At 52.0% G+C, this 24633-nt stretch overlaps 10 protein-coding genes across 10 annotated transcripts; 3 read left to right on the top strand and 7 right to left on the bottom strand.

Moving 5' to 3' along the window:
• Nucleotides 1-12: 12 nt before the first annotated feature.
• Nucleotides 13-311, bottom strand: LAESUDRAFT_759258 (uncharacterized protein; the record flags this gene model as incomplete). The annotated part of the gene is made up of 2 exons (XM_040912575.1): nt 13-170; nt 231-311. Coding segments are annotated over 2 exons (239 nt in total), but the record flags the coding sequence as incomplete, so codon positions are not given.
• A 767-nt stretch (nt 312-1078) lies between these two features.
• Nucleotides 1079-2791, bottom strand: LAESUDRAFT_736849 (AFG1-like ATPase; the record flags this gene model as incomplete). The annotated part of the gene is made up of 9 exons (XM_040910726.1): nt 1079-1213; nt 1273-1383; nt 1439-1455; nt 1511-1538; nt 1594-1907; nt 1973-2082; nt 2134-2219; nt 2276-2584; nt 2642-2791. The coding sequence occupies 9 exons, from the start codon at nt 2789-2791 to the stop codon at nt 1079-1081; spliced, it is 1260 nt and encodes a 419-aa protein (XP_040764148.1).
• A 1711-nt stretch (nt 2792-4502) lies between these two features.
• On the top strand, nt 4503-5842 carry LAESUDRAFT_700165 (uncharacterized protein; the record flags this gene model as incomplete). Its single annotated transcript, XM_040906402.1, has 8 exons — nt 4503-4695; nt 4910-5007; nt 5061-5160; nt 5265-5393; nt 5455-5470; nt 5523-5580; nt 5633-5664; nt 5724-5842. Coding segments are annotated over 8 exons (744 nt in total), but the record flags the coding sequence as incomplete, so codon positions are not given.
• Nucleotides 5843-6348: 506 nt separating this feature from the next.
• On the bottom strand, nt 6349-9894 carry LAESUDRAFT_759256 (uncharacterized protein; the record flags this gene model as incomplete). Its single annotated transcript, XM_040912574.1, has 17 exons — nt 6349-6401; nt 6468-6563; nt 6614-6806; nt 6865-7578; nt 7638-7907; nt 7955-8218; nt 8272-8390; nt 8452-8491; nt 8541-8623; nt 8676-8691; nt 8750-8827; nt 8883-8936; nt 8999-9169; nt 9228-9317; nt 9374-9459; nt 9516-9581; nt 9639-9894. The coding sequence occupies 17 exons, from the start codon at nt 9892-9894 to the stop codon at nt 6349-6351; spliced, it is 2649 nt and encodes an 882-aa protein (XP_040764146.1).
• A 1254-nt stretch (nt 9895-11148) lies between these two features.
• Nucleotides 11149-11717, bottom strand: LAESUDRAFT_714181 (uncharacterized protein; the record flags this gene model as incomplete). The annotated part of the gene is made up of 4 exons (XM_040907052.1): nt 11149-11238; nt 11294-11440; nt 11493-11555; nt 11610-11717. 4 exons carry the CDS (start codon nt 11715-11717, stop codon nt 11149-11151), a joined length of 408 nt encoding a protein of 135 aa, XP_040764145.1.
• A 2741-nt stretch (nt 11718-14458) lies between these two features.
• Nucleotides 14459-16714, top strand: LAESUDRAFT_176403 (uncharacterized protein). The gene is made up of 4 exons (XM_040901452.1): nt 14459-14641; nt 14695-14740; nt 14809-15215; nt 15282-16714. Exons 2-4 carry the CDS (start codon nt 14725-14727, stop codon nt 16383-16385), a joined length of 1527 nt encoding a protein of 508 aa, XP_040764144.1. The 5' UTR covers nt 14459-14641; nt 14695-14724; the 3' UTR covers nt 16386-16714.
• A 338-nt stretch (nt 16715-17052) lies between these two features.
• LAESUDRAFT_653323 (PR-1-like protein) lies at nt 17053-17497 on the bottom strand (the record flags this gene model as incomplete). The annotated part of the gene is made up of 2 exons (XM_040904409.1): nt 17053-17225; nt 17287-17497. Coding segments are annotated over 2 exons (384 nt in total), but the record flags the coding sequence as incomplete, so codon positions are not given.
• A 3042-nt stretch (nt 17498-20539) lies between these two features.
• LAESUDRAFT_736846 (Prefoldin beta-like protein) lies at nt 20540-21094 on the bottom strand (the record flags this gene model as incomplete). Its single annotated transcript, XM_040910725.1, has 4 exons — nt 20540-20644; nt 20698-20830; nt 20884-20974; nt 21034-21094. The coding sequence occupies 4 exons, from the start codon at nt 21092-21094 to the stop codon at nt 20540-20542; spliced, it is 390 nt and encodes a 129-aa protein (XP_040764142.1).
• LAESUDRAFT_725839 (NADH-quinone oxidoreductase) lies at nt 21000-22711 on the top strand. The gene is made up of 6 exons (XM_040908902.1): nt 21000-21633; nt 21693-21830; nt 21891-21983; nt 22048-22119; nt 22234-22344; nt 22411-22711. Exons 1-6 carry the CDS (start codon nt 21312-21314, stop codon nt 22428-22430), a joined length of 756 nt encoding a protein of 251 aa, XP_040764141.1. The 5' UTR covers nt 21000-21311; the 3' UTR covers nt 22431-22711.
• Nucleotides 22712-23512: 801 nt separating this feature from the next.
• Nucleotides 23513-24452, bottom strand: LAESUDRAFT_725838 (uncharacterized protein). The gene has a single exon (XM_040908901.1). The coding sequence runs from the start codon at nt 23984-23986 to the stop codon at nt 23747-23749; it is 240 nt and encodes a 79-aa protein (XP_040764140.1). The 5' UTR covers nt 23987-24452; the 3' UTR covers nt 23513-23746.
• Nucleotides 24453-24633: the final 181 nt, after the last annotated feature.

Below are 24633 nucleotides of genomic sequence, written 5' to 3'. Positions count from 1 at the left end.
GTCGTCGTCGACTCGAACGGGCGCGCATCGAGCCCGTGGTTCGACGCGAAGCTGATGTGATTCGGGGGGTGGTGGTCCTTCGTGGCGACTTTGAATACGAAAGGCAGCTCGAGCAACGAGTTGATCACAGGCACGACTGCGCGCCCGTCAGGGACGGCAAGGGCGCCGCTCTGCACACAGCTATGTCAGCATCGTCCGCGCCTGGAACGAAGCAGATGAGATGTTAGTACGGGTGGGCAGAAGTCCTCCTGCACGTCCACGACGAGCAGCGCAGGCCTGAATGATGCTGAGGATGTCCCTGTCTCGGACATGGTAGTGGTCGATCACGAAAGCACCGATTGCATCCGCGCGCTTGGGTGTGCCCGACCACGTAGGGCACCGATCTCGTCGCTTCATAGAAATGGAACTACAGATTATATCAGATTGCTTTTACGTCAGTTGTTATGCTTTCTAAGACAGCATAGAAAAAGGGAACCTGTATTATATATACATGTGAACGCAAGACTACTCACAGCACAGCTTCTTGATGCAGAAAAGATATTGGAATTGAATTGAATTGACAAGCCTTTCTCATCAAATGAATCACTTCAGGAAAAGACCGTACTTTGTGCCTTTCCTTGGCTGTGTAGTAGGAGAAGTGCATCAGGAATGCGATTGCAGGATCACAATCTTTCTGCGTAACAGAGTAATAAAAACAATAATCCAATAAAAGCGCGAAAAAAAACCACAGCACCCAGGATTCCCGCGTGGTCCCCCACCGTGGTACTAACTAGGCGGCACTCTGGTTAACTGCGCAGATCGGACGGGATGCGGTGTTTTCAGAGTCCTATGGCCGTGGATGAGATCTTTGGTTTTCGGAAAGCTATAATACTCATTATCCAAGAATCGTTCAGCAGCCTATTTATGTCCGATGAGATATATTTCGTTTCTACTCACCCAAAGACCGAGAGGAAGAAGCGACTGTCAATTTAATTTAGTGTGATGCCTGGCTGTAATATTAATGAATGCGTGACGATAGAGACGTTCAGCATCCCGCATTGTAGAAATCAAATACTCCTCTATCTGTATCCTAGATTCGCTATGAGACACCAGCGTTCTCCATCCACTTCTTGCTGCCCATCTGCACCAGACGCGAGCAACACCGCGCAAACGCAAACAGCTCTTCCTCTCCACTGCACACAGAGCTCGAAATGACGACATCACTCGGGAGGCCCTGTGCGCGCTACGTGAATACCAAACCCGTTGTAAACCGACGACGATAGATGAACACACAAGATCGTCCATCATCTGCCGCATCTGGTCCGAGACACCAGCTTCACCCTTGTTGTTATCTTCTGCGAATATCTGCGCAACTGGCACCTCAGAGGTCATGAACAGCTTCGTCTACACGCTTGGTCAATATCTCATCTCAAGACTCTCAATGGACCAAGAAAGACACCTTGCTCTCATAGCATGCTGAAACGGATATGCGTCAACATGCGGACAAGGTGCATTGCCTGGGTCAACTCACCGTCAATGAATGTGATAAACCTCCGTGCCTAATCCGACCTTTGTCAGCATCACCCAAATTCGTACAGATGGCTTCGTACAAACCTTGTCCTTCTGGCTCAGCCCCATCTTCGGCACATCCAGCACGAAAATCGTCTTAAAATTCTTCGTGATCTCTAAGTAGTCCGCCGCACTCAGCGGATTCCCACACAGATCGTCAAACTCGAACTTCGCGACAGTGCTCGAGCTTTCGGGGACAAGGATCGTGCGCCCCCATGTGTGCAGCTTACGGTTATGCACGACGGGATCTGCGGGGTCGGACGTGACCGCGGAGAAGATCTTCTCGACTTCCGCTCTGTTCTCCGGGGTGAGTGGGTCGTAATAGACATGGGAGACCGCATGAGGTAAACGGCGATAGTCTGTGAAGGACAGATGTGATGATTAGACCTTAGACATAGAAAACCAGTTGATGGAAACTACTGACCAGTGCCAGAGTCGAGGTCGGTGACGTCAAAGTGCGTCTTTAGTAGCTCGATGCACGGAAGAAAACTCGATCGCTGAATGCCGTTCTTGTATAGATCATCTGGATGTCGACTGCATGGATCACGCCGTCAGTAAATCAAGAAAGATACGAGATGCGCTCACTTTGACGTGATCACGCAGACGACACCGTGGCTCAGGAGACGCTCGAACAGCTGTCGCAGAATCATCGCATCCGCTATATCCGTGACCTGCCGAGCGACAACAGTTGTGTCAAAAGCTCAGCGGGAAGGTCCGCTAATCATACCTGAAATTCATCAAAGCACAAGACGTACGCCTCGTGAGCCAGGTCGCGCGCGACGGGCGGGATCGGATCACCGCCGCGCAGCCCCAACTTTGCCTTCATCGCATGCATGCGCTTATGCACGTCGATCATGAAGGCGTGGAAGTGCACGCGCCGCTTGCGCTTGATTTGCGGAGGGAGGGTGTCGTAGAAGAGGTCCATAAGCATCGTCTTGCCTGTTCCGACATCACCAAAGAGGTAAAGCCCCTTCGGGACTTGCTCGAGCGGTACAGTGCCCTCTATCGAGTTTTGTCGAGAGAACAGGCGAGAAAACTGATACCACCAAATATGTGAAAGTCTGAGCAAGCAGTACGTGCAAAGGCAACGGACTAAAGAGGGTCGATAAGTGTCCGGGTTAATTGATGGTGGGTGATACGTTTCGAGCTCATCGTGTAGCTTCTGCAGCTTGCCAATAATCCGTTGCTGATGCGGATCAAACTTCAGCACTCCAGAGTCGACAATCGCGCGATATCTCTGCATTGGGGTCAACACCGCTGCTAAAGATAAACCTCACAGAACCTAGCACCCGGATCGCTGCATACGACGTACCAGTCTCCTCCCGAGTAGACAGCGCATGCTTCGCCTCCCGCTCGCTCAGTCTCCCGCGCTCAACGCTGGTGGTCGGCGACTGGTCAGCTGCTAACGAGGAGTTGAGCCATCTTCGCTGAAGGAGCGACCGATGAACGATGGAACGAACGGCGGCGCGCTGTCGAGAGACGTCAGCGAGGCGTTGGGTCGACGCGAGAATCGGTCGAATGTTGGCAGGCAGCCGCATCGCCAACTAGGGAACGTCGAGGAACACCTGTCTCCAGCGTTCAGGAGACCGTTTGGCCGCGTCGGGGTGAGGAGGCGCGTGCAGGGCGCCATCTCGTCCCGCGCCCGTCGACGAGCACATGAATCTTCTCGGCCGAGCCATCTTTGTCCCCGGCACGGCCCCCCTGTCCACGTGCACCGGCGCTTCGTCAAGGGCCACATCGATACTTCCACCGTGTCTCTTTGTGAAATGCGCAGGTGAGTTTATTCATAAAGTCTCAAAAATGGCAGGATTTCGCCGGATGTTTTCTCACGGAATCGTAGGATGTAGTTCTGGCCGAATATGACCGGTCAAGCTGATGTTTCTGTACCCATACGAACTAACTGTAAACCATTACGGTGGTAGGGGATTTCGGGGATTTCGGTAACAGAAAATATTGTCAGTCGCCGCCGGTGTCGTTGAGATACTGTTGACTTGCCTTTTCTTGCACCTCCCCGACTCGCTGTATCAAACAAGCCTGGTATTTTGCCTAAGTCGCGTGGACTTCACGAGGGGAAACAAGTGTCTCAGACTTCTCGGCTCAACTTCTGTACGTCGACAAACAATTCACTGCGCTACGTCTTATACCGACTTCATTATAGTCTACAGAACCGACCAACATCTAGGTTTGTCCCCTTGTATTTCCGCGACATGCTTTCTCGGTGACATGATACCGATGGTGTATGTAGGTTAGTCCAGGCAAGCACTAATCATGTTATTAAGGCTCACGTTGGATCCATTCGCGCAAAGTCAACGCGTCGAAAATTTGAGAGACATTGTCTTTGATTATCATAATTCTGTCTCGGACCTCTGATTGGCTTCTCAGCTATCACTATGGACACCGACATTGAGTTCATCATGTCAGTTGACAGTGCTCATTTTGACTTTGGGATGACAGGAGCAGGTGCAAGGGAGTTCGACCTGCGGCAGCCTGTGCGACCACAGCAATTTCGTGTAATTTCGAGGCGATGGAAATCCATCATTTGCCGCTATTTGAATTCCTGCTTACCGCTGACGTTGAACGTTGGGTTTCCACTTGGACGCTCAGCGCTCATTGCTCAATGGAGAACTTTATCTGGAGCGCCAACGCTCGAAAGATCCGAGTATATATTTCATAATAAGGACCTAATTCGCGCTCAGCCCGCAGCCCTCGCTTATGCATGTGCCTTACACGACACTTCGGGAGACTGCGTGTCACTACCACGGGAACTGAATGTCTCCGCGAAACATACCGAAGGAACTTGCAAATAAGTACGTGTCACTGCGGTCCGTTCTACAGTTATATATCAACGTCTCACTAACAAGATCGTCCTCACAAGTCCTGCGAGAACATCGCTTCATTTCTCAGCCTCAGGTGTGTCGCCAGCATTCCTGCGGTATTGCTGACGTCTTCTCTAAATGAACCCTTCAGCACTGATACTGTATGACTACTTCCTCACCATTGGGGACGAGTATGAGTACATTTGGAAGGCCCGATTCACTTTTGCGTCCGCACTGTTTTACGCACTGAGGTATTGCGCAATTCTTCAAACGTTCATCTGGATACCTTGGTTGGCTGCATTCTCAAGTTGGCCAGTGAGTACGTCGATCCGTAGACGTGAGCCTTTGTGACATGTTGCCAACAGATGTAATCATTTTGATTTTATCAGGTAAACTGATCACTCACGCGGAGATCTGACCAGCTGTGTCGCATTCGTGGTGTCTCGAATGGTCATTGAAGCGATTTTCTTGATCAGTGCTGCCAGTAGGCATGCTCGTCTGATATCCATATACAACAACACATTGACTTTCGCAAACGCTCGTAGTCTTCACGGCCCTGCGTATGTATGCCATTTACAATAAAAGCAAGTCCGTTTTTGCCCTGGTCCTTGGGCTGAACATCATCGCTCCCGCAATATTAGTGGTAAGAGCTTATGCGGGTTCGAATTTTGCTTACCGTTCATTAAATATATCTAGTATACGTTTACCGTGATGGAGCCCCATCTCAAGACATCGCATGGAGGTCGAGCTGTATGCTCATACAAGACGCGGATATCTGCGAGCGCATTTGACAAGTGAGAATCATTCACGGAAAGTTACATCCAGAGTGACTGAAATCCTACATAGTTGTAGGTGATAAAGCCTCAGCGGTCATGCACTGTAACACTATTCTCTGAGTAGGGGAACTCGGCGGCAGAGCATCGTCGATCCTCGCTGACATTGTTGGGATGTTCCTCACTTGGAAGAAGATGCACCCTATCAATGATGTCTCCAAGAGAGCTGCACTTGGAGACTCACTACTTATAAATAGTATGTCCCGATATCGCCCGGACTAGATTTTTCCTCACAGCTCCCTGCTCGCAACGCCAAGCAACCTGGTATTTTGCGTAGGTCGCACGCATTCTCGTGCAGAGATAACGTGCCTCAATTTGGATATAGGGCTTTGTCCGTCGTCAATGCTGTCGGCATAGGCATCAGTCATCTCGACTCAACTCTCGTATGATGATCAAATATTCAGTGCTCTATGTCTCGCACTGATTGTATTCCAGTTCACAGAGCCAGTACACGCCTGGGTAGCTGCGTTTGTATTGTACGACATGCATTTCTTGATATATCAACTGAACATCTGTTTCACTCCAGACAGACATCAATAATATTATCACGACTGATGTTCCGTCTCCGCAAACTCAACGCATCGATAAACGATGTGACTTATTTTGCTGACGATGACGCCGATTCCCTTTGGGTTGCCGCCGAAGCCTTCAATACCAATACCGACACTGCGATCAACGACGACCCGAGCAAATTGATAGATGGCGTTTGCACCGATTGTAGCATGGTGGGAGTAGATGTAGATCTATCGCAGACTGAGGCATAGGACTCTTGGCCCTTGCATTTATCGCTTGATGCATTAACAATATTGTCTAAATTTCGAACGATGACTAGACTGGGTAGAATAGTCATCGTTCTTCTCTTCTTTATGGTAATTAAAACCAAATATAGTTGCATCTCCCGCTCGACAGAGAGCTTGCTATCACGAGGTGGCGCCATAGAATCTAGCGGGACGTTGCACAATGCTCGAGTTTGAGGCGCGCGACATCTGAGCGGACTTGGGTCGGATGTAACAACAATCAGACCAGACTAATCACTTCTGAGTGTTCGTGTCATGGTGAACGAGGAGATCGTTAATAGTACTATGAGTATGAGGCTCACCATGCCTGGAAGTGCGACCAATCTACTACTACCCTGTGCGCGAAGGGGCTACTCATCTCACTCCCGTGTTCTCGTCCAAGTTCCATAAGCGGCACGAGCGATGGTCTAAAATAGTGAAGACGTTCAACGTGTTATGTCCACAGCAATGAACGAGAGACAGTACTCGCCTACCATGCGCGCATTGGAACGGAAAGATTGTCTCAGACAACTGTTGCACCAACCTCGAACATTGTTCCGTCGTCAGCGAGTCGTTAAACATAATTGCACCTGTGCAGGCTTGTGAGTCAATGCCGATGCGACAGCGAAGAATCGCTCACCTCGGCAAGCTTTCGAGTTGACGAGTTCAAGCAGTTGCCGAGGACACCATCGCATCGCTTTCTGCCACACAAGGTCTTCGTCACCCTCACTGAACGCCTCGGGTTGTCCGCGTGGAGTTGTCGGAAGACCCTCCATCTCGAGCGTCGCGAGGTAGCCCTTGACCAGTTCCTTAAGCTCGTCACCGGTGAGCAACTGAGAAAAACATGGCCTCAGTACAGCTTATATTGCGCATAATTAGTAGATAACTGACCTTGTCTGCCACTATCTCTGGAATATTGCTAACGAATACTTGCGCATAACTATTCATAGAGTCTTGCCCTCTATTCTGGTCTAGAATATCTACCTCTTCGCGTTGTTGACTATCCGGCAATAAAAACCGAATGCCCCAACACTTGAATGCGGTTTGGATGTCTTCCTCCGCAATTTTGGAAGATTCACGACGGGTCAACAGAATAGGAACTGGAGATGAAAGCTCTCTCGTCCGTACGCCTCCGCGATTGAGATCGGGACTGTCCTCGACATCACCATATGCCAAAGGGCCACTGGCGGTGCGATATCCTAGGAAGCCAACACAGAGTTCGCGCAAAAAGCGTTCCACACGAACACGCTCGTCTGCTGCGTGCTGGTCAATGAGGATGAGCGTGCGCCCTACACTCTTGTTCCCGTCCATCTTGTCACTTGAGTCGGAATCAACGATGCACGCAATGAATTTCCGATCTATTTGGCCCAATACACGCGCTTTGCGCAGATCCGTCTTGGCGAATCGTCCATCCCGAATCTGAGATGCGCCAATTTCTTGCCACCGGTTTCGCCAAACAGTGCCTCGTTGTCCTCCTCTCGTTATGTCGAAATACTCTTCATGATGCGAGCAGTCATGACGAAATCCATCTACACCCGCCATCGTCGCAGAGGAAATGTTCACTGAACGAATCCGAGGTTCTGCCATGCTATAGACTTCATTTGTCTAAAGCATTACCAGCTCCATCAGGAAAAGACTGAAAGAAGGTATTAAGAAGACCGGACCTCGAGTGCATTCTTCATCCATTCAGGCAAATTATCCTTTTGCTTAGTATCAGACCGTCCCTCACCATCCTTGCGAGCTAGAGGGCCGAGAGTGCGTCTTCGCTGGACAGGAAGCTCATCAATCTTTGCATATAAATTCGAGCGTGCATGCATTGAATATGAGTTGCCCGTTCGTGTGTCCACAACAAAACGTTCGCCTGTCGATGGATCGGTCCACAACGCCTGAAACATCCCTCCGTTAGGTTCGGGTAGATCATGAGCATGTATTTCCTACGAAGGGTCAGTGCAAGGGATGCGCAAGCCATGGTCGAGCATACCGGGTGTACGAGAATAGGCATCTCAGCGTGTGTATGAGGACTATCAAGACGGTCGTGGCGCTGTACTGGCACTGCTGGCTCGGTACTCGGCTGGCGTTCCCGTCCGCTAACGATCTTCCTTCTTTTCTTGTGCGACGGCTCACAGTGGCCGTTCTCTCCCAAGGTGGTAATGTGGGTTCGAGATGTCCCTGACATGAGGAAGCCATGCCGTTCGAGGAATGTCTCTACCACGGATGATAGGAATGCGTGAGCAGCATCTGCGTTCTGTGCCACGAGCTGAGTATTACCATGGTTAGATGCATACGTTAGAGACATACCTGTAAATGAACGGCAGATTTGGCGGGTTCGAGGCAGTTATCGACACTCCGTGGAGGGATCAAGAGGTTCAACACATAGACCGGCTTCTTTTCCGACTTGCGCGGGGAGCGGCGGACATCTAATGACGGGAGAGAATGCATGGGTCATTTAGCAGTTAGCGTCCGATTAACAGCTCGTACTTGAAAATGGCCGGTCATCCTCGCCTTCCTCGTTGAGCGCCTGAGAGACAATTAACACAGAATATAAAGTATACTGCAGTATTACGCACATGTTTCGCAAAGGAGCTTCTGGCAAATGCGGCATCGATGATACGGTGGATCACACATGGTGACATGGGGTGTCTATTAACGTCTGGACAACGATCAGTCGATTGCGATGTGAATAAGGTGCCCGCGTAGCATACACAGAAATTGATATGCCTGGCGTTCGAATCCATGAGCATGACAGACTACTTAACCGACAGAAACTGCCGCATACCTTGGATTGTGCACCATCTAGACTAATGAATCCTTGCAAATTCGTATCACCAGAGCTCTCGTTGATCTCTTCGGCATGCTGCGGCAGTCATCCAGCTTCAAATTAGAGGATCATCACGCGCGACACAACATACCTCGACAAGCGCCCTACCATACAAATGACGGAACGCTGCAAGACTTGAGGCCGTCTAACGGCAAGTCGCCCAAAATGTAAGAGATGTTCAGACGGTCAGTAGAAAACAAGGCTGACCTTGGGTACGGTCATTACACGGCTCATGCGAGAGCTTTCTCCTTTGTTCTCTGCGAGATTTTCCAAGGTAAAAGAAACATGGGGGGAAACTAAGGCAAATGTCTCGATATCCTTTCTGACAAGCTCTATTGTCTTTGAAGCCGACGGGTGCGATCTTCGGCGGATAGGGAGCTACCGAAATGAAATGTACTCCATTAACAGAAGTGAAGACACGATAGGAAACACGTACATTGTAGAATGCGTCGCGTACTGACACAACAGTTCCTGGACTTTCTCTCCGCCACCTAACGGAAGGTCCGTTATAGAGTACGTCCCCGCCCTGAGACGACAAAGTGTGAGCACAAGTTTGAGATTTTTCTCAGCTATAAGGTGTACTTTGAGGATTACAGACCAGCTTTCTCGAGACCTCGCAGTTCTGGAAGAGATCTCAATGCATGATAGGTCTGCCGCGGATGCCAGAGCTATTTGCAGCATCTGATGAGCCGCGTCCTGAAGCATTCATCAAGAATAACACTACCTTCTCCTCGGAAGCCAAAAGTCGACACTTGCCCCAAACTATCGGGAGAATACGCTTTGGATGTACCTACGGCGAGTCTCTCAATGCACGTTCGTACGTTTTCGCTAAATTAAATCCAACTACCATAGCGCCCAACTTGCGAGCTGCCCGCGAGGACATCAAAGCCATCTCTGCTGATTCCCGAACCATCGTCACGGACCCAACATGACCACTCTTCGCAATCAATCCCGATGTCGACGTTCCCGGCGCCTGCATCCAGAGAGTTCTGTACGAACTCGGAAATGATTTGTGGCAACGAAATGAGTATCTGCGTGGAACGAATCCGAGATTGAGTTGTTAAAGAGAGGCGTTCAATTACGGGTTGTTGTTTCGAGTCCATAGTGAACGCTGCGTTCTGCACAAGCGGGACTTCGTTGAGCGCCCAGGCGCCCAAGGTTCGAACTCCGCAGCTACAGACTCACAGTCTCGTGACCGAGTGGACTCTACCACGTGCACTAATGAATTGCGTCGCGTCTGCGAATTTGTGGCTGCCAGTTGCTCCTGCTGTGCTTTGCTCCCGCCATACGTTCTCGTACCAGAACCTCTTATGCTCATCATGCACACGCTGTCTTCAATGTCGTTCTGTCTCTGACTACCTCTGCCACAACCTTGCAGCACAGAAGCAACGGTATTGGACTGCTCTTCTCCCGCTGCTTCTTGAGCTTCTCCTCGGCTATCAGTTCGCTAAATTGCGGCTGAGTGCATGCCGCCCTAGGAACCATCTCAAGAACCACAGAAGGCATTTATCCGGCCTGTCTAGCTCCGCCGCTGGCTCTGGGCCTTGCGCGAGGCGGTGCAAAGATGGATTCAATGGCGAATGTGCGGCGTGGTCCGTGGAAGAAATTACGACGTGAGCTGCCATACTAGTTCTCATGGTGGGAATAATCCCTAATGCGCCTCTTAAAGTATTTCTCTGCTGGCTCACCAGTGATAATGTCCAGGTTGGATCTGCAATGGCATGAGACGATATGCGTTGCTCCAGTGTATATTGCAATCAGATACAATTGCACGGCATGTATATACAGCCTCATACTAAAGTGAGAGGAAGTAGCAGCACTTTCGCAGGATCAACATGAAGAACTCCATCCAGTCTCGAAACATGTGCAAATGCAAGAGCGATTGCATATAATCACCAACATTAAAATGCATGTCCTCAAACACTGTTTTGTGCACCTCAAGATGTGTGAATGAATGTATAGACTGATGAGTTGTCATCAATATGCAAAACAACGAAGCTGTATTTTGAACCCTTACGATCAATTTGATATACAAGACAGACGACATACAAAATACAACTTCTCTGCATCATGAGCACAAAGAAAATGACAGCATAGATGGTACTAATAGCGCAAATACAACGACTACAAAGACGAAGACTTAGCAAAGATGGATACCGACAGACGACGATACATCTACAGAGCACATTGCCGAGGGAGATGAATACCACGCTGTGTTGTCGTTCCAGTGAAGGCACGCAGGCCAAGCCACAGCGGGCGGTGTGCGCTGAGGGTACGATGGAAGCCAACACGCTGCAATAAATCCAACAGCAACACAAGCCCAAGCCGTTCCAAGCCGTGTCGGAACGACAAGAACCTCATATAAAGAGCCCAACCGCAGAGCTCCACAGCCATTTTACGACACCGCGAGTCTTTTGAGATGTCTCGCCGGCCATGAGCACGACGTACTGTGCCATAGGAATGTTAGCAAGTTAGAAAAAACAAGACAATTCGAAGGCTCACAGCAATTATATCGGCGATCCTCGGCGGGAAAATGGATATCGGCATATTCTGATGTTCCTTGAGGTCAGGTTCGGACGGGCCCACGACGTCCAAGACCAAGGGTGAGACGTCATCGTCCGATTCACCTACAGCACCTTGAATACGGCACTGACAACCATCTTAGCCCCATGTTGACCTGCTGGCGACTATTTCAACTCACCAATGTTACTTCTAGAGGATCATTCAATGTCCGTTCGCTACCTTCCTCAAAATTGGTTTGAGCCTATGGACAGTCTCATGAAAAATTCGATAGTAACGGCAGAACAGCATGACATACCCGCAGAAGGCGTGGACGTTTGGCCATCGAGTAGGGGTGGAATCTGTGTCTGTGGCTTGAACGGTAGCTAGGCAGCCGGAGAGGATAGCTAGCTGGGATAAGAGGCATTGTCGAACGTGTGCAGCAAGGAGGCCGCTCAGAAAATCGGTTCAGAGGAACGTGCTCAAGTTGTATCCTTGCGCGGCGATGGATGTACAAGTGCGGCGATGAACGCCCCAAGGCTGCTCGCTTTCTCCACCTTGCGGCTTTCACGTAGTATAGTCGTGAGGAACGGGGAAGGGGTGTCGTAAGCCATCCAGTAATCATTTTATAGCCCACCGAGCTGTCGGCCGTGGAAAATCGAGAGAAGCGGCGCAGATTGCCTACATATGGCTGGGTGACGGCACATTGAGGTGATGAGCTTAAACTCCCTGTGGCAACAACACGCCGCTCTCGTTTTGCTTCCGCGATCCCCCCCGCGAATGCTTTCGCGAATAATGCACAGCTGCCCTACCTCTCCTGCTACTGAACCTCTGGCTTAAGAATACAGCACGGCGAGCAGTGACTTCAACTTCGTCAAAGACTACATGAAGATGAGCCATCAGCATCGCGAAGACACGCGACATTGTCATCAACCGAAAGTGAATCTGCTGTGAGCTGTCCGTGACGCCTCTCAACCATCTCATAAATAGACTCAACCAGGGCAAATAGCTGCTCTGAGAGTACTCTCAGGCATGTTGGACACGCATGAGTGTTCCTCACTGCCACTGTGGATGTGTGGACAGCTCATGAATCCACGGAAATTGACAGTAGGCTCCAATTTTTTTCATGCAGCGCCAGTCGGACATGAAAAGCGCCATTGTGAGCTTTTTTTCTCACTCACGCAACTAACAGCTTTGCTTTGGACATGATCAGTCTCGCTTCGTTCACAATACTCCCGCCGCGCCGCGGGATGGGGACAGACGCCACGGTGACAGTGACACAACCATGCATCACATTGTCACATCACATTGCGCAGGCGCGCAACAGAGACGCCTGTCAGGCAAGTGGCCTGTTCCGACGGGGACCACGAGCAATAGATTGATTTATTTTCCCTTGTGGAAAACGTCGATGACGTTGACAGCATGGAATGAAGGGTATGAAGATACCCTGGATGCAAGAGCTCTTAACGGCAAGAAGATTATCGAGGGAGCTCCCGACCTAGTAAAGCCACGCCAAAAGCAACTTTCCTGACCTTCAATACAACGAGTAGGCTCCGGCATCGCGATTCCCGAAGACGTTTTACCAAGACGCATGATGCAAGCCAGAACAGAATAAGGTGACACTAGTCCATCAGGCCTACGGCCTGACGCGGTGACACGAACCAACTTGCCCGTAGCACCAAACACCGAGCGAGATGAGCAGCATGCATAATGTCCCGAGGATATGAAATGATGGTGCACCACGAATGGGACGTACCTCTTCGATTCTGACGATTCACGTCGATGTCGCGTGCAATCCACAGCTGGAAAAAGGCAGAGCACGTTCAGAAGACATTAGAAAGCACCAGAATAGTCGCTCCAGGGAGCTTGAATTGCCAAGAAAGCGAACAGGATGCATGCTGCGATGCATATCGTGGCCATGTTCCTTCAAGCCGTGGTCTACCCCGCGCCGGGTAACTTCACATTGCCCTGTTCTTGACCAACCGGCAGGAGCATTTATGCCCAGAATCCTTGCAGAGAGCCAAAGAGCTGCCGGACATATTTTGAGGGATTTTGAACCGTCGAGTCCGCGGGCAGAATTCGACGAGCTCGGTGGCGACAAATGTAGCAGAGAAATTCATCGCTTATTCGGGCATCATTCGACCAATTTTCTTGACGTGCGCAAACGACGCCATGGACGCGACGAGAAGCTCTGCTCGAGAAACAGACATTTGAAGGCATAACAAGCGTCGCGGAGAGTCGCCGCGCTGGAGCCAAGCGCGAGAAAGCCACGCGAGGTCACGCAAAGTCGCTCATCGCAGCTCATCGCGCTCACATCGTTCCGTTTGTTGACCATCCGTGTCGGCCATTTTTTAAACCAAACCGCGTCTGTACCGATGGTTATCCCTAAATGGATTCTAGATGTCACTATTGCTCAGTGGCTCTCCTTTGTCCCTCAAAGATGCTCGATGACAAAACCCGGGTATAGACAGTATCGACAACCCTCACTCTTTTTCAGTGCCCCAAGTTCTCATCATTACCCCTTTGGACTCCTATCGTGTTCATGAGACGTCTCTTCTTCCGCGATATGGCTCATGAAAGCGCGAATTCTGTGTAGATGAGTACGGAGTGTCGGCCACTCCCACGTGAGTTATGTGAGACGACGAATCATCGTCAGGGTGCTTCCAGCTCAGGGTTGCAACGATGGCTTTCTCTCTCCCCTCGCTCGATCGTCGCCGATCGCTGTCAATTTACTATGAAGTTGGGCGTTGTTAATGCGGCACCCCAGCAGACATGAAAAGCAGCCCTCGTGGCCGGTGAGTGTACTTCCAATGCAACAGTCTCGCCACAATGTGTCTAATTCTACTGTGATTTGCTGGACTACCAGATGCTGCTTCGTCTACGGTCGTAGCCGCCAGCCATAGACGAACGCGTGGGTCGATTGGTCGTTCACTGGGCAACTTCTGGTGGAGATGTCACTCGCTATGTGCCCATCGCTGTGACACACCAACAGTGGCCCCTAATCATTGACACATTTCAGGTCGGTGATCCGGTCTCTTGATTGTCTGACTTAAATTGACCTTTTTGCACTCGAATGTCCTTCACTGCCTACTCTCGCCCGATGTTGCGTCTTGACTTGTTTTTCCAGAATGCGCTGTCTCGATGTGGTTGCAAGATGCAAACGCAAAACGCAAGAGGGCTGACCGATTCCGCCAATGATGTGATTAATGATCAGAGAACTGTAGGTGCATCTCAGTGGCTCGAGTAGCAAATTGAATACCCTAACTCCTATGTCACGGCAAGGGAATGCAAGACGCGAGACCGAATTGGAGCGGCCGTTGCCACCAACAATGTATTATCGGACAGCGGCGAGTACGTCACAAGGAGTTTTGAGCGATTGATCATATTGACTTATGCTGGCACAGGATTGAGAAAGGGAACGGTCAATCGATGGGATGTATGGTATGGGAGGTGAAATAAAATCGATATAAAGCCAGAGCTGGATCCCGACTCAACTGTGCTCCGGCTTAATCGAGCAGAAGCATATCTGCGTCTTCAGTTCTGGTCAGGAGCCTTGGCTGACGCGGAACTCGCGGAGTCTACCACGCGGCTCTCGAAGGAACATCGCGATAAGGCGCTATACAGAGCGGCGCGTGCGCAATATGCCAGAGGCAACTATGAAGCTGCAGAAACGAGGTTCACAGAGTGGCATCGCTCACATCCAGACGACAGAGACGTTCTGGAATGGATTGCTCGCTCACGAGAAAGATTGCGGGAAAGTCAAAATGGGAGCTACGATTGGCTCAAGTTACTTAAACAGTCCGAAAAGTGCACACGCCTCGACGTTGCCGACTATCGAGGTCCGATACAAGTGACGCAATTGCAAGGCCGCGGAGGAGGTCGAGGTGTTGTGGCCAGCAAAGACATCTGCGTGGGTGAGCTCCTCGTAAGTCTGCTCGGACGCACAGCGTGGTTCTTCTATTCTGATTTGTTGAGCAAATGTTGAGCACAGCTTGTATCAAAGCCATTCATTTCCGTCTTTGAAGACGACTTGCGGGGCAACGTGATACAACTTGCCGCAGACATGCTCTCCTCGAAACTCAAGACACGAACGCAAAGCGCTGCAGTGGCTTTTGTAGCCCAGAAGCTGTATGGCAATCCGGATCTACACGATCATGTCTTTGGTCTCTATGCTGGTCCTGACTATCCTGCGCCCCCATCTTCCTATCCTCCTGAGGTTTCCAAGGCAGCTCGTGCTGTAGATCCCCTCTATCCCAGCACTGACATCGACATCGCGCAGCTGGATGCGATCTGCACATATAATGCTTTCCAGGCGATGCCCATCCGTCCTAACGACGTGCAGTCACAAGGATTCGAGAAACCGACGGCATTGCACTTACTCCCCTCGCTGTTCAACCATTCTTGCGTACCAAATGCCATCTGGAATTGTATCGGCGATGTCATGGTTGTAAGGGCAATGGACACGATCTCAGCTGGAGCGGAGATCACAATGCCATACTCTCTGGAGCCATCCTACGTACAACGCGAGCATGCGCTGCGCGACCACATGCTATCAGGCTGTGATTGTTGGCTCTGTAACGCCGACCGAGCTGACGGTGATACTGCTCTCCGGCGCAGAGACGCGTTGGAGGACAAGTACCGTCCTAGCACGCTGCGGTCGACTTCATTGTCTCTTCTAAGCAAGTGGGAGAAAGATTTCCTCTCGACGTACCACACATCGAGAGGCCCAGTGCGACCGAGCATGTATGCGCCTCACGTCTTGTTAGCGGAGAAGTTGTGGTCCTCGCATGCGTCGAACTCATTTCGCGAATCGATAGACGAGAATATGAAGGCGCTGACTTGTCTGGGATACAAAATTCAAACCAACAAGTCACAGCCCACAAAAGGAAACTCGAAGCGGAAAGGGATGGGAACACTCCCGATCGAGAGGAGCCGTATACCAACGAGCACCGCCCACCAATTCGCGATAGTAGTGATGCTGAAGCTGATTCTGCTGTATACCCAAGTGAATGACAAGGTCAATGCTACGAAGTGGCTCAAGGCCGCAAACTGGGGTAAATCTCTCTCGGTTGCTCGGTGCGCTCACCAAAGCTGACATTCTCCGCTGTCTTTAAGTGACGACCACAGTCGTTGGCGGTGACAAGCGTGTCTTCTTGTACCTTTATGACGCGGAGTTGAGACAGTTGAGTTTATATGAGTTTGCAGAGAGAACCTTGTAGTCGCGGTTGCACCTGTGCTGTCATCCAATCAATATTTCTCTTTTGTCTACGTACTCAGATTGCTTTGATATCTCTCAGGCAGGGTAGATTCCTGACCAGCTGCATAGATAGCTTTGCTTAGTTCTGCGATGCAATCAAGATCTGCCATTTTCATGCCAAGTCTGTGCGGCCAGGGCCGATAAGAGCTCGTACCGGTGAGGAATTAAACGCGCCTTGACTTAGCAATTGCTAGGTGTTTTACTTTTCAGAATGGCACGTTTGTAACGATAGTAATTCAAACAGACGCGGGCATCCTGTGACCAATGAAATCGAAACGGAGCCTTGAGGATGAGGGGAGATGACAGAAGGGACTAGCCCAACCATATGCAAAGGCACATCTACCAGCCCCCGGGAGAGGGTGGGCGAAACGTTTTAAATAGGAACACATCAACGACGCTTGTTCGCCGGGTAACTCGAAGGATTCTTCTCATTAAGCTTGGACATTGAGGCTAGAATAGATGCTGTCAAACGGACATCCCATATAATCAGCAGTGCATGAAATACTCACTCCGCTTCTCCGATGATATTTCCGGCAGGATTGTAGACGCATACATGGTACGTCGCCGGAGCATCGAAGATACTGTCGCACAGTGCAGCAGCACACCCCAGCTCAGTGGTAGCCTTCCACACGACCTGTGTGAAGTGGGAGTACGTTGGGTTCGCAGCGGAATACGACGCTGTGATAAAAAGGGTCGTGAGAATGCCATTTATACTTTAAAATCCGCACATCAAACCTACATTCATCGCTCATGAACAACTGCACCGCAGCCGTTGGCTCAAACGTCCCCGTGCCAGCCGCCATATTCGTGCCCACCGCACCGAGCGCGTCGCCCGGATTGGCAAACACACAGCTGTCGGCATAACTCTGCGCAGCCGCCTGCAGATCGTCCGACCACGCCAGCGCCGAGGCACCGTACTGCGCGCGGAAATAATTATGCATGTCGAGGTAGGCGGCAATCTCCGTTTGGCCAGTGGTCGGGCTGGAGGTGGGAGCGGAAGAGGATGAAGAGGCTGATGCTGATGCTGTTGAGGTACTGTTGAACGAAGAAGTCGCCGAACCGGTGCTACTTGGGGCCACAGAGGAGGAATTCGCCGCCGTAGCCGATACGGAAGACGCGGATGCCGTGCCGGATATTGACACCGTTGAAAGAGCAGACCCGGTGGATGAAGCAGTAACGTTCCCAGAAACTGAGGACAATACAGCGGATGACGCCCCGATCGATACACTCGCAGTCGCGGATGACGAGCCGGAGCCGGTGGATGAAGCAGTGAAAACGGCGGAGGACGAAGAGGCTGACGCGGACGTAGTTGAGGTGCTGTTGAACGACGAAGTCGCTGAACCGGTGCTACTTGGCACCACAGAGGAGGGATTTGCTGCTGTGGCGGATGCGGATGCTATTGAGGTACTGTTAAGCGAAGAAGTCGCTGAACCGGTGCTACTTGGGACCACAGAGGAATTTGCTGCTGTGGCTGACGCGGATGCTGTTAAGGTACCGTTGAACGAAGAAGTCGCCGAACCGGTGCTACTTGGGGCCACAGAGGAGGAATTTGCTGCTGTGGCTGATGCAGAGGACGCGGATGCCGTGCCGGACAATGTCGAAAGGGCAGACCCGGTGGATGAAGCGGTAACATTCCCAGAAGCTGAGGACAATACAGCGGATGACGTCCCGGTGGATTCGCTCGCAGTCACGGATGACGAGCCGGAGCCCGAGCCGGTGGATGAAGCAGAGAAAAATGTCGACGAAGTTTCCAAAGTCGATGAGTTGAATACTGAGATCGTCGGGACCACAGATGCGGACGACGACAACGTTATATTTGTAGACGAATACGATGATAGCGATGACGACGACGCCACAGCCGAAGCGGAGCCAGAACTGCTGAACGAAGCTGAGATGAACGTCGACGAAGTTACCACAGTTGACGAATTGGCTGTTGAGGTCGTTGAAATCACAGACGCCGACGATGCTGCCGAACCGGAGCCGGAGTCGGTAGACAAAACTGTATCAGTCGAGCTCCCTGGAGCCGAAGAGATTGCTGAAGAGGAAGAATCGGATGGCGTCTGCGCAGCAGACGTAATAGATGAAGAAACTGAAGACGAAGACGACGCAGGTCCTGCTGAGGAAATCGATAACGTAGAGATAGACGAGCTTGCGGCTACCGAGTAACTTGTGGATAGAATGGATGAAGAAGCCTCGGATGAGGACGCAGGCGCCGAGGTGGAGAGCGATAATGACGACGAAGACGTGACAACGGTTGCAGATACAGATGATGATGAGGACGATACAGTCGATGACAATACAGCAGTGGTCAACACTTGCACGGGAGATGACGTCGCAGACTCTGAGCTAGAGGATGATACAATAGAGCTGGAGCTGGAAATGGATGAGGACGAAGCGGATGGTACAGAGGTGGGAGCAACATCTGAGGATGACGGCAGTCCTGTGCTCGACGCCTGCGATGCTGCAGAAACAATAGAGGAAGTGGCGGTGGAGCCCGCTGTATTCGATGACGCCGCAATAGCGCTAGCGGAAGGAATGGAAGTGCTTGCCGAGTCCACAACGGACGACGATACGGCGGACGATACGGAGCTTGTCAACGCCAAGGAGGTTTGCTGCACGATAGATGACGGACCATCCGAGCTTGAGCTTGAGCTTGACGCCACAGCTGGGACGGACGTAACAGCAGATGATGAAACTACGGCCGCCGAATTGGAAATAGAAGATGCACTAGATGTCGGCAGGGATGAAAGAGCCGCTGAGCTCAAACCGCTAGTTTCCGCGGAGGTCAATGTCGTGCTAGGGTTTGCAAGTGTTGATACAGCGGAGCTAATTATGGATGAAGACTGTGCAGTAGGCGATGAGACTGACGCTAACAATCAAGTGTCAGAAGATGAAACCCTCAAACTGACGCTCATTGAGGAAAACATACCATATGAGCTGAGTAATGCGGAACTCGTCGCCGAAGGTACAGTCAACGTGTCGCTCACATACGAGCTCGTGTCTGTCACAATGCTGCTGCTGAAGGCCGAAGAGCTCAGCGACGAAGTGGTGGGCTGCTCGCTGGAACTCGCATCATCCGAGGAGGTTGGTAAAGCGGAAGTCGACCTTTGCGTGGAGGAATCGACAGCTGTGGACGAGATGCTATCTCCGCTGCTTGTCGTACCACTAACCGCCACCAGGTGTCCAAAGGGCAGAACCGGGTCCTCGTAGGAGCCTCCAAGTCCTTGCAGCAAGTTGATTATGTCCTCTGTGAGAGTATCAGATTTTGAATGCTCTTCTGAAGACTTTGAACATACCCCGAGCAGGCGTAGGGGCTGCGACCGAGAAAGTAGCCAAAATGAAGACAGCCCAGAAAGCGGCGCCAAAGGACATTTTTGCTCAACACAAAACGAATGTCATGAAACAAGGAAGGAATCGGCGCGCCCGCCTTGAAAACGAAGAACTGACAGGAAGTGAAAAGGAAAGGACGGTGCGGCTGGTGGCCGTCGGGGAGGAGGAAAGATGGATGAGCTGCTGAGCTGCAGCTGTGCAGTGGCGGAAGGAAATACAAGCGATCGCTATTCGATCAGCGACCCACGTGGAGATTTGATGGACAGGTGCCAATTCCGAGATTAGCGATCTACCAGGCATCCATATGCCAGGGTCCTGGACGATTGCAAGTGAGCATCTGTACACTGGCGTAATCTCAGCAACTGTCTACTCGTTATGTAGTCATGGCGGATGTACATGTGGTTATGGTCAAGTCGAATGGAGGTGTTGCTGTCCAGACGAAATCCATATGCTACACGCAAAACCTGCGGCAGTGATTATAGGAGTACACGATCATAACCGAGTCTCGAAGGATGATATAAAACAGCGGCTCAGCGCAACACGAGGATCTGAGTCGCAAGCACTCTACATGAGCATGATGACATCTCTACGGGTTGCGAACATCCTCCTGGGCCCGCCGTCCAATACGCGGGCCATTGAAGCTTTGAAGCGTACATTGCCGGCTAACCCGCGGTTGCTGGTATAATATTGTACTCCCTCTTGAACGTGTCAAGTTCCTCTTCTTTCACTTTGTACTGCTCCGACAGCGTGGAGATTGCCTTCGAGATCTATTACGTAGCGCGATGAGCACCGAAACAGCAGTGATAGATGTCATTCATACGTTCTCCTTGTTATGTTGCAAAGCAGGAACGACGTCTTTCACTGTCCGTTCGACAAGGACGCCGCCAACCAGCCGGAAGCACTTGCGACCGGGCTCATCCGCGAGTGCCTCGTCGAGTGTCGCTAGTACTAGGCTGATGCGGGCAAGATGAGACCAATGACTGGTATTAGGAGTTCCGAGACTCACCCATGCTCCTCGGCTTCCTGCTCAAGCTCTCCGATCTTACTCGCCAAGCCCTGCAGCTCACTTTGGAATCTGTTATAGTTTTGCTGAATCTCTGGCTGGCGAGGTTGCCCATGAAATACGCACACGATCTGCAACGACGGTGGAGCATACCTTGCGTGGTCAATGGGGGAGGCTTTGCCTGCGCTTGTTTTGCTTTCTGTGTAGCAGACATGTCGATATGAAAGAGCCGGACTTGGAAAATCAGCAGAAGATGAATTGTGTGATCCCCGCCGTGCGATTGGTCGGCGTCATCTTCCCGGCATCCTCCGGCGTTGCGAGCTTCGGCGCTTACTGGCATCGAGTTGTCCCGCCATCGCCGACAACGTTGAGCACGAGGGGGTCGTCGCGCTCCCAAGCACCTTGACCACAACCATCACCATTCCGATACCATGTCTTTCCTCCGAGCGTTCGTGACTGCAGGACCATCCATGCGGGTGGTCGCGACTCGCCTTGCCCCGTCCCGTACATCCGCCGTGCTCACCTACCGATTACTCTCTACCTCCTCTCGTCGCTGTGCTGTCGACCCATCCACGCAACAAACAGGGCCGAAAGACTATATCACAGAGTCCGTTGCCCCACGCTCGCTCGGGACGGAGGCCTCCATGTACACTGCCGCCGACGAGATCGACAAGCACTATGACCCCTACAAGGATGGCCCCGGGGCGGTAGAAAAGGCCGTTCATCTTTTCTTTCTCACAGAGATTCTGCGAGGTGCGTCATCTATGACATACGCGGCGTTCGCGCCGCTAATTTTCCGCGCCTCCTCCCAGGAATGTGGATTGTCCTCGAGCAGTTCTTCAGGCCACCATACACGATCATGTATCCCTTCGAGAAGGGACCCCTCTCCCCCCGTTTCCGCGGTGAGCATGCTCTGCGAAGATACCCGTCCGGCGAAGAGCGCTGTATCGGTATGTGTCATGCCGGAGGTGTCATAAGGCCGCCGTGTTCACCGTGCGTACTATTTTCAGCCTGCAAGCTCTGCGAGGCCATCTGCCCTGCTCAAGCTATAACTATCGAGAGCGAAGCCCGAGCAGACGGCTCGCGGCGGACCACGAGATATGGTTTGTGACCCGTCAATACCAATTGTACAAACTCACGAATATCCGGCCGTGTTTCAAATTGTAGATATCGACATGACCAAGTGTATCTATTGCGGATTCTGTCAGGAGGCCTGCCCTGTGGACGCTATTGTGGAGAGTGCGTAGTCATCCTCCTACCGTTTGGAACATCGCTGACGTCGATATCAATGGGACTTTTTGTTTTCTTGTGCATTCAAACTGACGCTCGTTTCGATCGTGTTCTGCCGCGTAGCACAAAATCAGGAGTTCTCGACGGAAACACGCGAAGAATTGTTGTACAACAAGGAGAAGCTGCTTTCGAACGGAGACAGGGCCGAAGCCGAGATTGCAGCGAACCTGCACGGTACGTTCATACCGATCCTGTCAATCAATAGTAAGGGGCTAGGCTGATGAATTGTGCCTGCCGTAGCGGACCATGTCTATCGGTAGGACGTGGGAGGCGTGGAGCGAGTAAGCGCGAGAAGCATGGGCGCGGTCCGCCACAAAGGAGGTCTCGAAGACTCGTTGGGGTCCTCTGTACATATTCTGTCGCGGGATGGCTGCGTATCATCTTTCTGTTGCCCTGAAATAGCTGCCCCATTGTGACTAGTTGGGAACCGCCGGCATCGAGGAAGGTGTGTGTGAATTGAACTCTGTTTGTTATGTAGGGCGGTGTCAAGGGAGGCGCTGATTATTGTCCATGAATTGATATTGGTGCTGTGCGGACTTCGCAATAGCAAAGTTATCGGCCGGCACGGCCGGTTCGCGAGGTTTCAGTCTCCGCGGGCTCGCCATCATGATATCCATTTCGAGCTAGCTCTGGTGAGGCAGCGTGGACGATGTTCGCGCACACCGATCCTTCCTGCCGAGCGATTGTGCTCGAGAAGATTGATGACCGGCACGAGTAAAGCGATGAGGGAACCTTACTGGGTGCTGCTGATCAGGGAATGACGCAGCGGATCGACGAACTAGCTCGCTGCGAGGCGTGGCTACCAACCTCCCCGAGCCTTACGGCCCCTCGGGCGCTCCGTTGCGCAGACCACGCAGACGCTCCAGATGCAAAGCTGCGCGATCTGGGGCCACACTGGGCGCAGGTAGAGCGATTGCTCGGACGTCGTCGATCGATCCGTGCGACGGCTAGTACACGAACATTCATCAGGACTGGATCTGAGCCCAGACGCCGATGAGCGCAAGTGGAGATGCTTCCGTTCCGTGGTGGCAAGTGCTATCCCCTTTGCATCGCTGCAGGCCGCCCACCTTATCGACGCTCCGGATTGCGTTCACGCTTTCACTTCGCGTCCCGCCGACTGCTTCCGCGTAAGCCCCTATTTCGATCCTAACTGGCCCGCAGTCGCATATGTGCTTCATGGCATGATCAAGCCGACTGAATAGCTGCCGTGTGTAGCTGACCAAGAGCAGGATTGGATGAGGTGCGTGCACGTAGTAATATCTCGTACCCGTTCGGACCGCCGTCCTCGCTTGATCCGCAGAGCTGAGTTAGTTTCAGACGCGGATAGTTTGGTGTCTGACGACGGCAGTGCTCGGTCCTGATCCCAATGGCCGAGGAAAAACAGAGCTGACCGTGAACGAGATGAGAATTCAACCTCATACGTCCACGCTTCGCATCAAATCTCGCGGCCGGAATGAGCTCCCAGCACATCAGAAGCTCAGAAGCGGGGGCGCAGCCCAGTACAGCTTTGTAAGGCTCCTTCTATCCCGTGTCCAATATGACATTACATACGCAGCCAAGGCTGACCAAAGGAGTGCTATCGATGCCGCGACGGGGCGCTCGCCCTACTCCCGAGCTGCCAATCTCGGCCAAGCGCACCAAGAAGGCAGCAGTGCCCTCGCCCAGAAACGAACAATTGAACGGACGGCACCGTCGTCATCGCCCACACCGGTCCGTTAGCACAGAGGTCCGCCCGGGCGATGCCCGACAAAGTCGCACTAGCGACGGCGGTCACGGTGCACAGCCACGGCCAACTAAACGGCAGCGCGCAGCGCATGTGGTTTTAGCGTCGCCACTATCACTATCACCATCACCCTCCCCCGCACGCACCCTGCTAGTGAAGGCACGCCAGCTCGCGGAACTAGACACGGAGCTGCTCGGCAAACGGCCATTCATCATGGACGTCATATTGAACGCAAGGCCTCCCGTGTCGGAGTACAGCGAGGATATTATCATGCGTGCGATCGAGCTTAGCGAGGCGGTCCTTCCGAAGCGGCGGCTCGGGTTCGACGGCGTGGATTGTCAGGGCGCGCCGGGCGATGAGCTGAATTTCCCGCCGGCGGACCGTTACCAGGTCTCAGCGGTCCGTTCCACTGCTTCCTGGTCAGATCCAGAAGAAGACCGAGATGAAGAGGACAGCGAGGAGAGTAGCTCGCGGCTTCGTGCGCCATCCATACCTTCCTCTGAATTCAGCTCATCGTCCGACCCCCAAATCCGGCCCACAATGCAATATGCAATGATGGACTGTCCTTCTGTGGGAGATCCTCGGTTCGCAGAGTTCTGAGAAGTGCACATAGCCCCTGGACGGCTAACGTTACACGTACACCGTTTGTTGGCTTCGAATCATCAGTGTCTGCTGCGGATACGCCTACCTGACTCATATGTCTTCGTCGGGAGCGCGCAGACGTGTGTCCCTGATGTACA

The sequence above is a fragment of the Laetiporus sulphureus genome (genome assembly GCF_001632365.1).
Source record: "Laetiporus sulphureus 93-53 unplaced genomic scaffold LAESUscaffold_20, whole genome shotgun sequence".
In the NCBI taxonomy this organism is placed as follows: Eukaryota; Fungi; Basidiomycota; class Agaricomycetes; order Polyporales; family Laetiporaceae; genus Laetiporus; species Laetiporus sulphureus.
The sequence above is the reverse complement of the archived record's forward strand: the minus strand, read 5'-3'. Positions and strand labels throughout refer to the sequence as shown.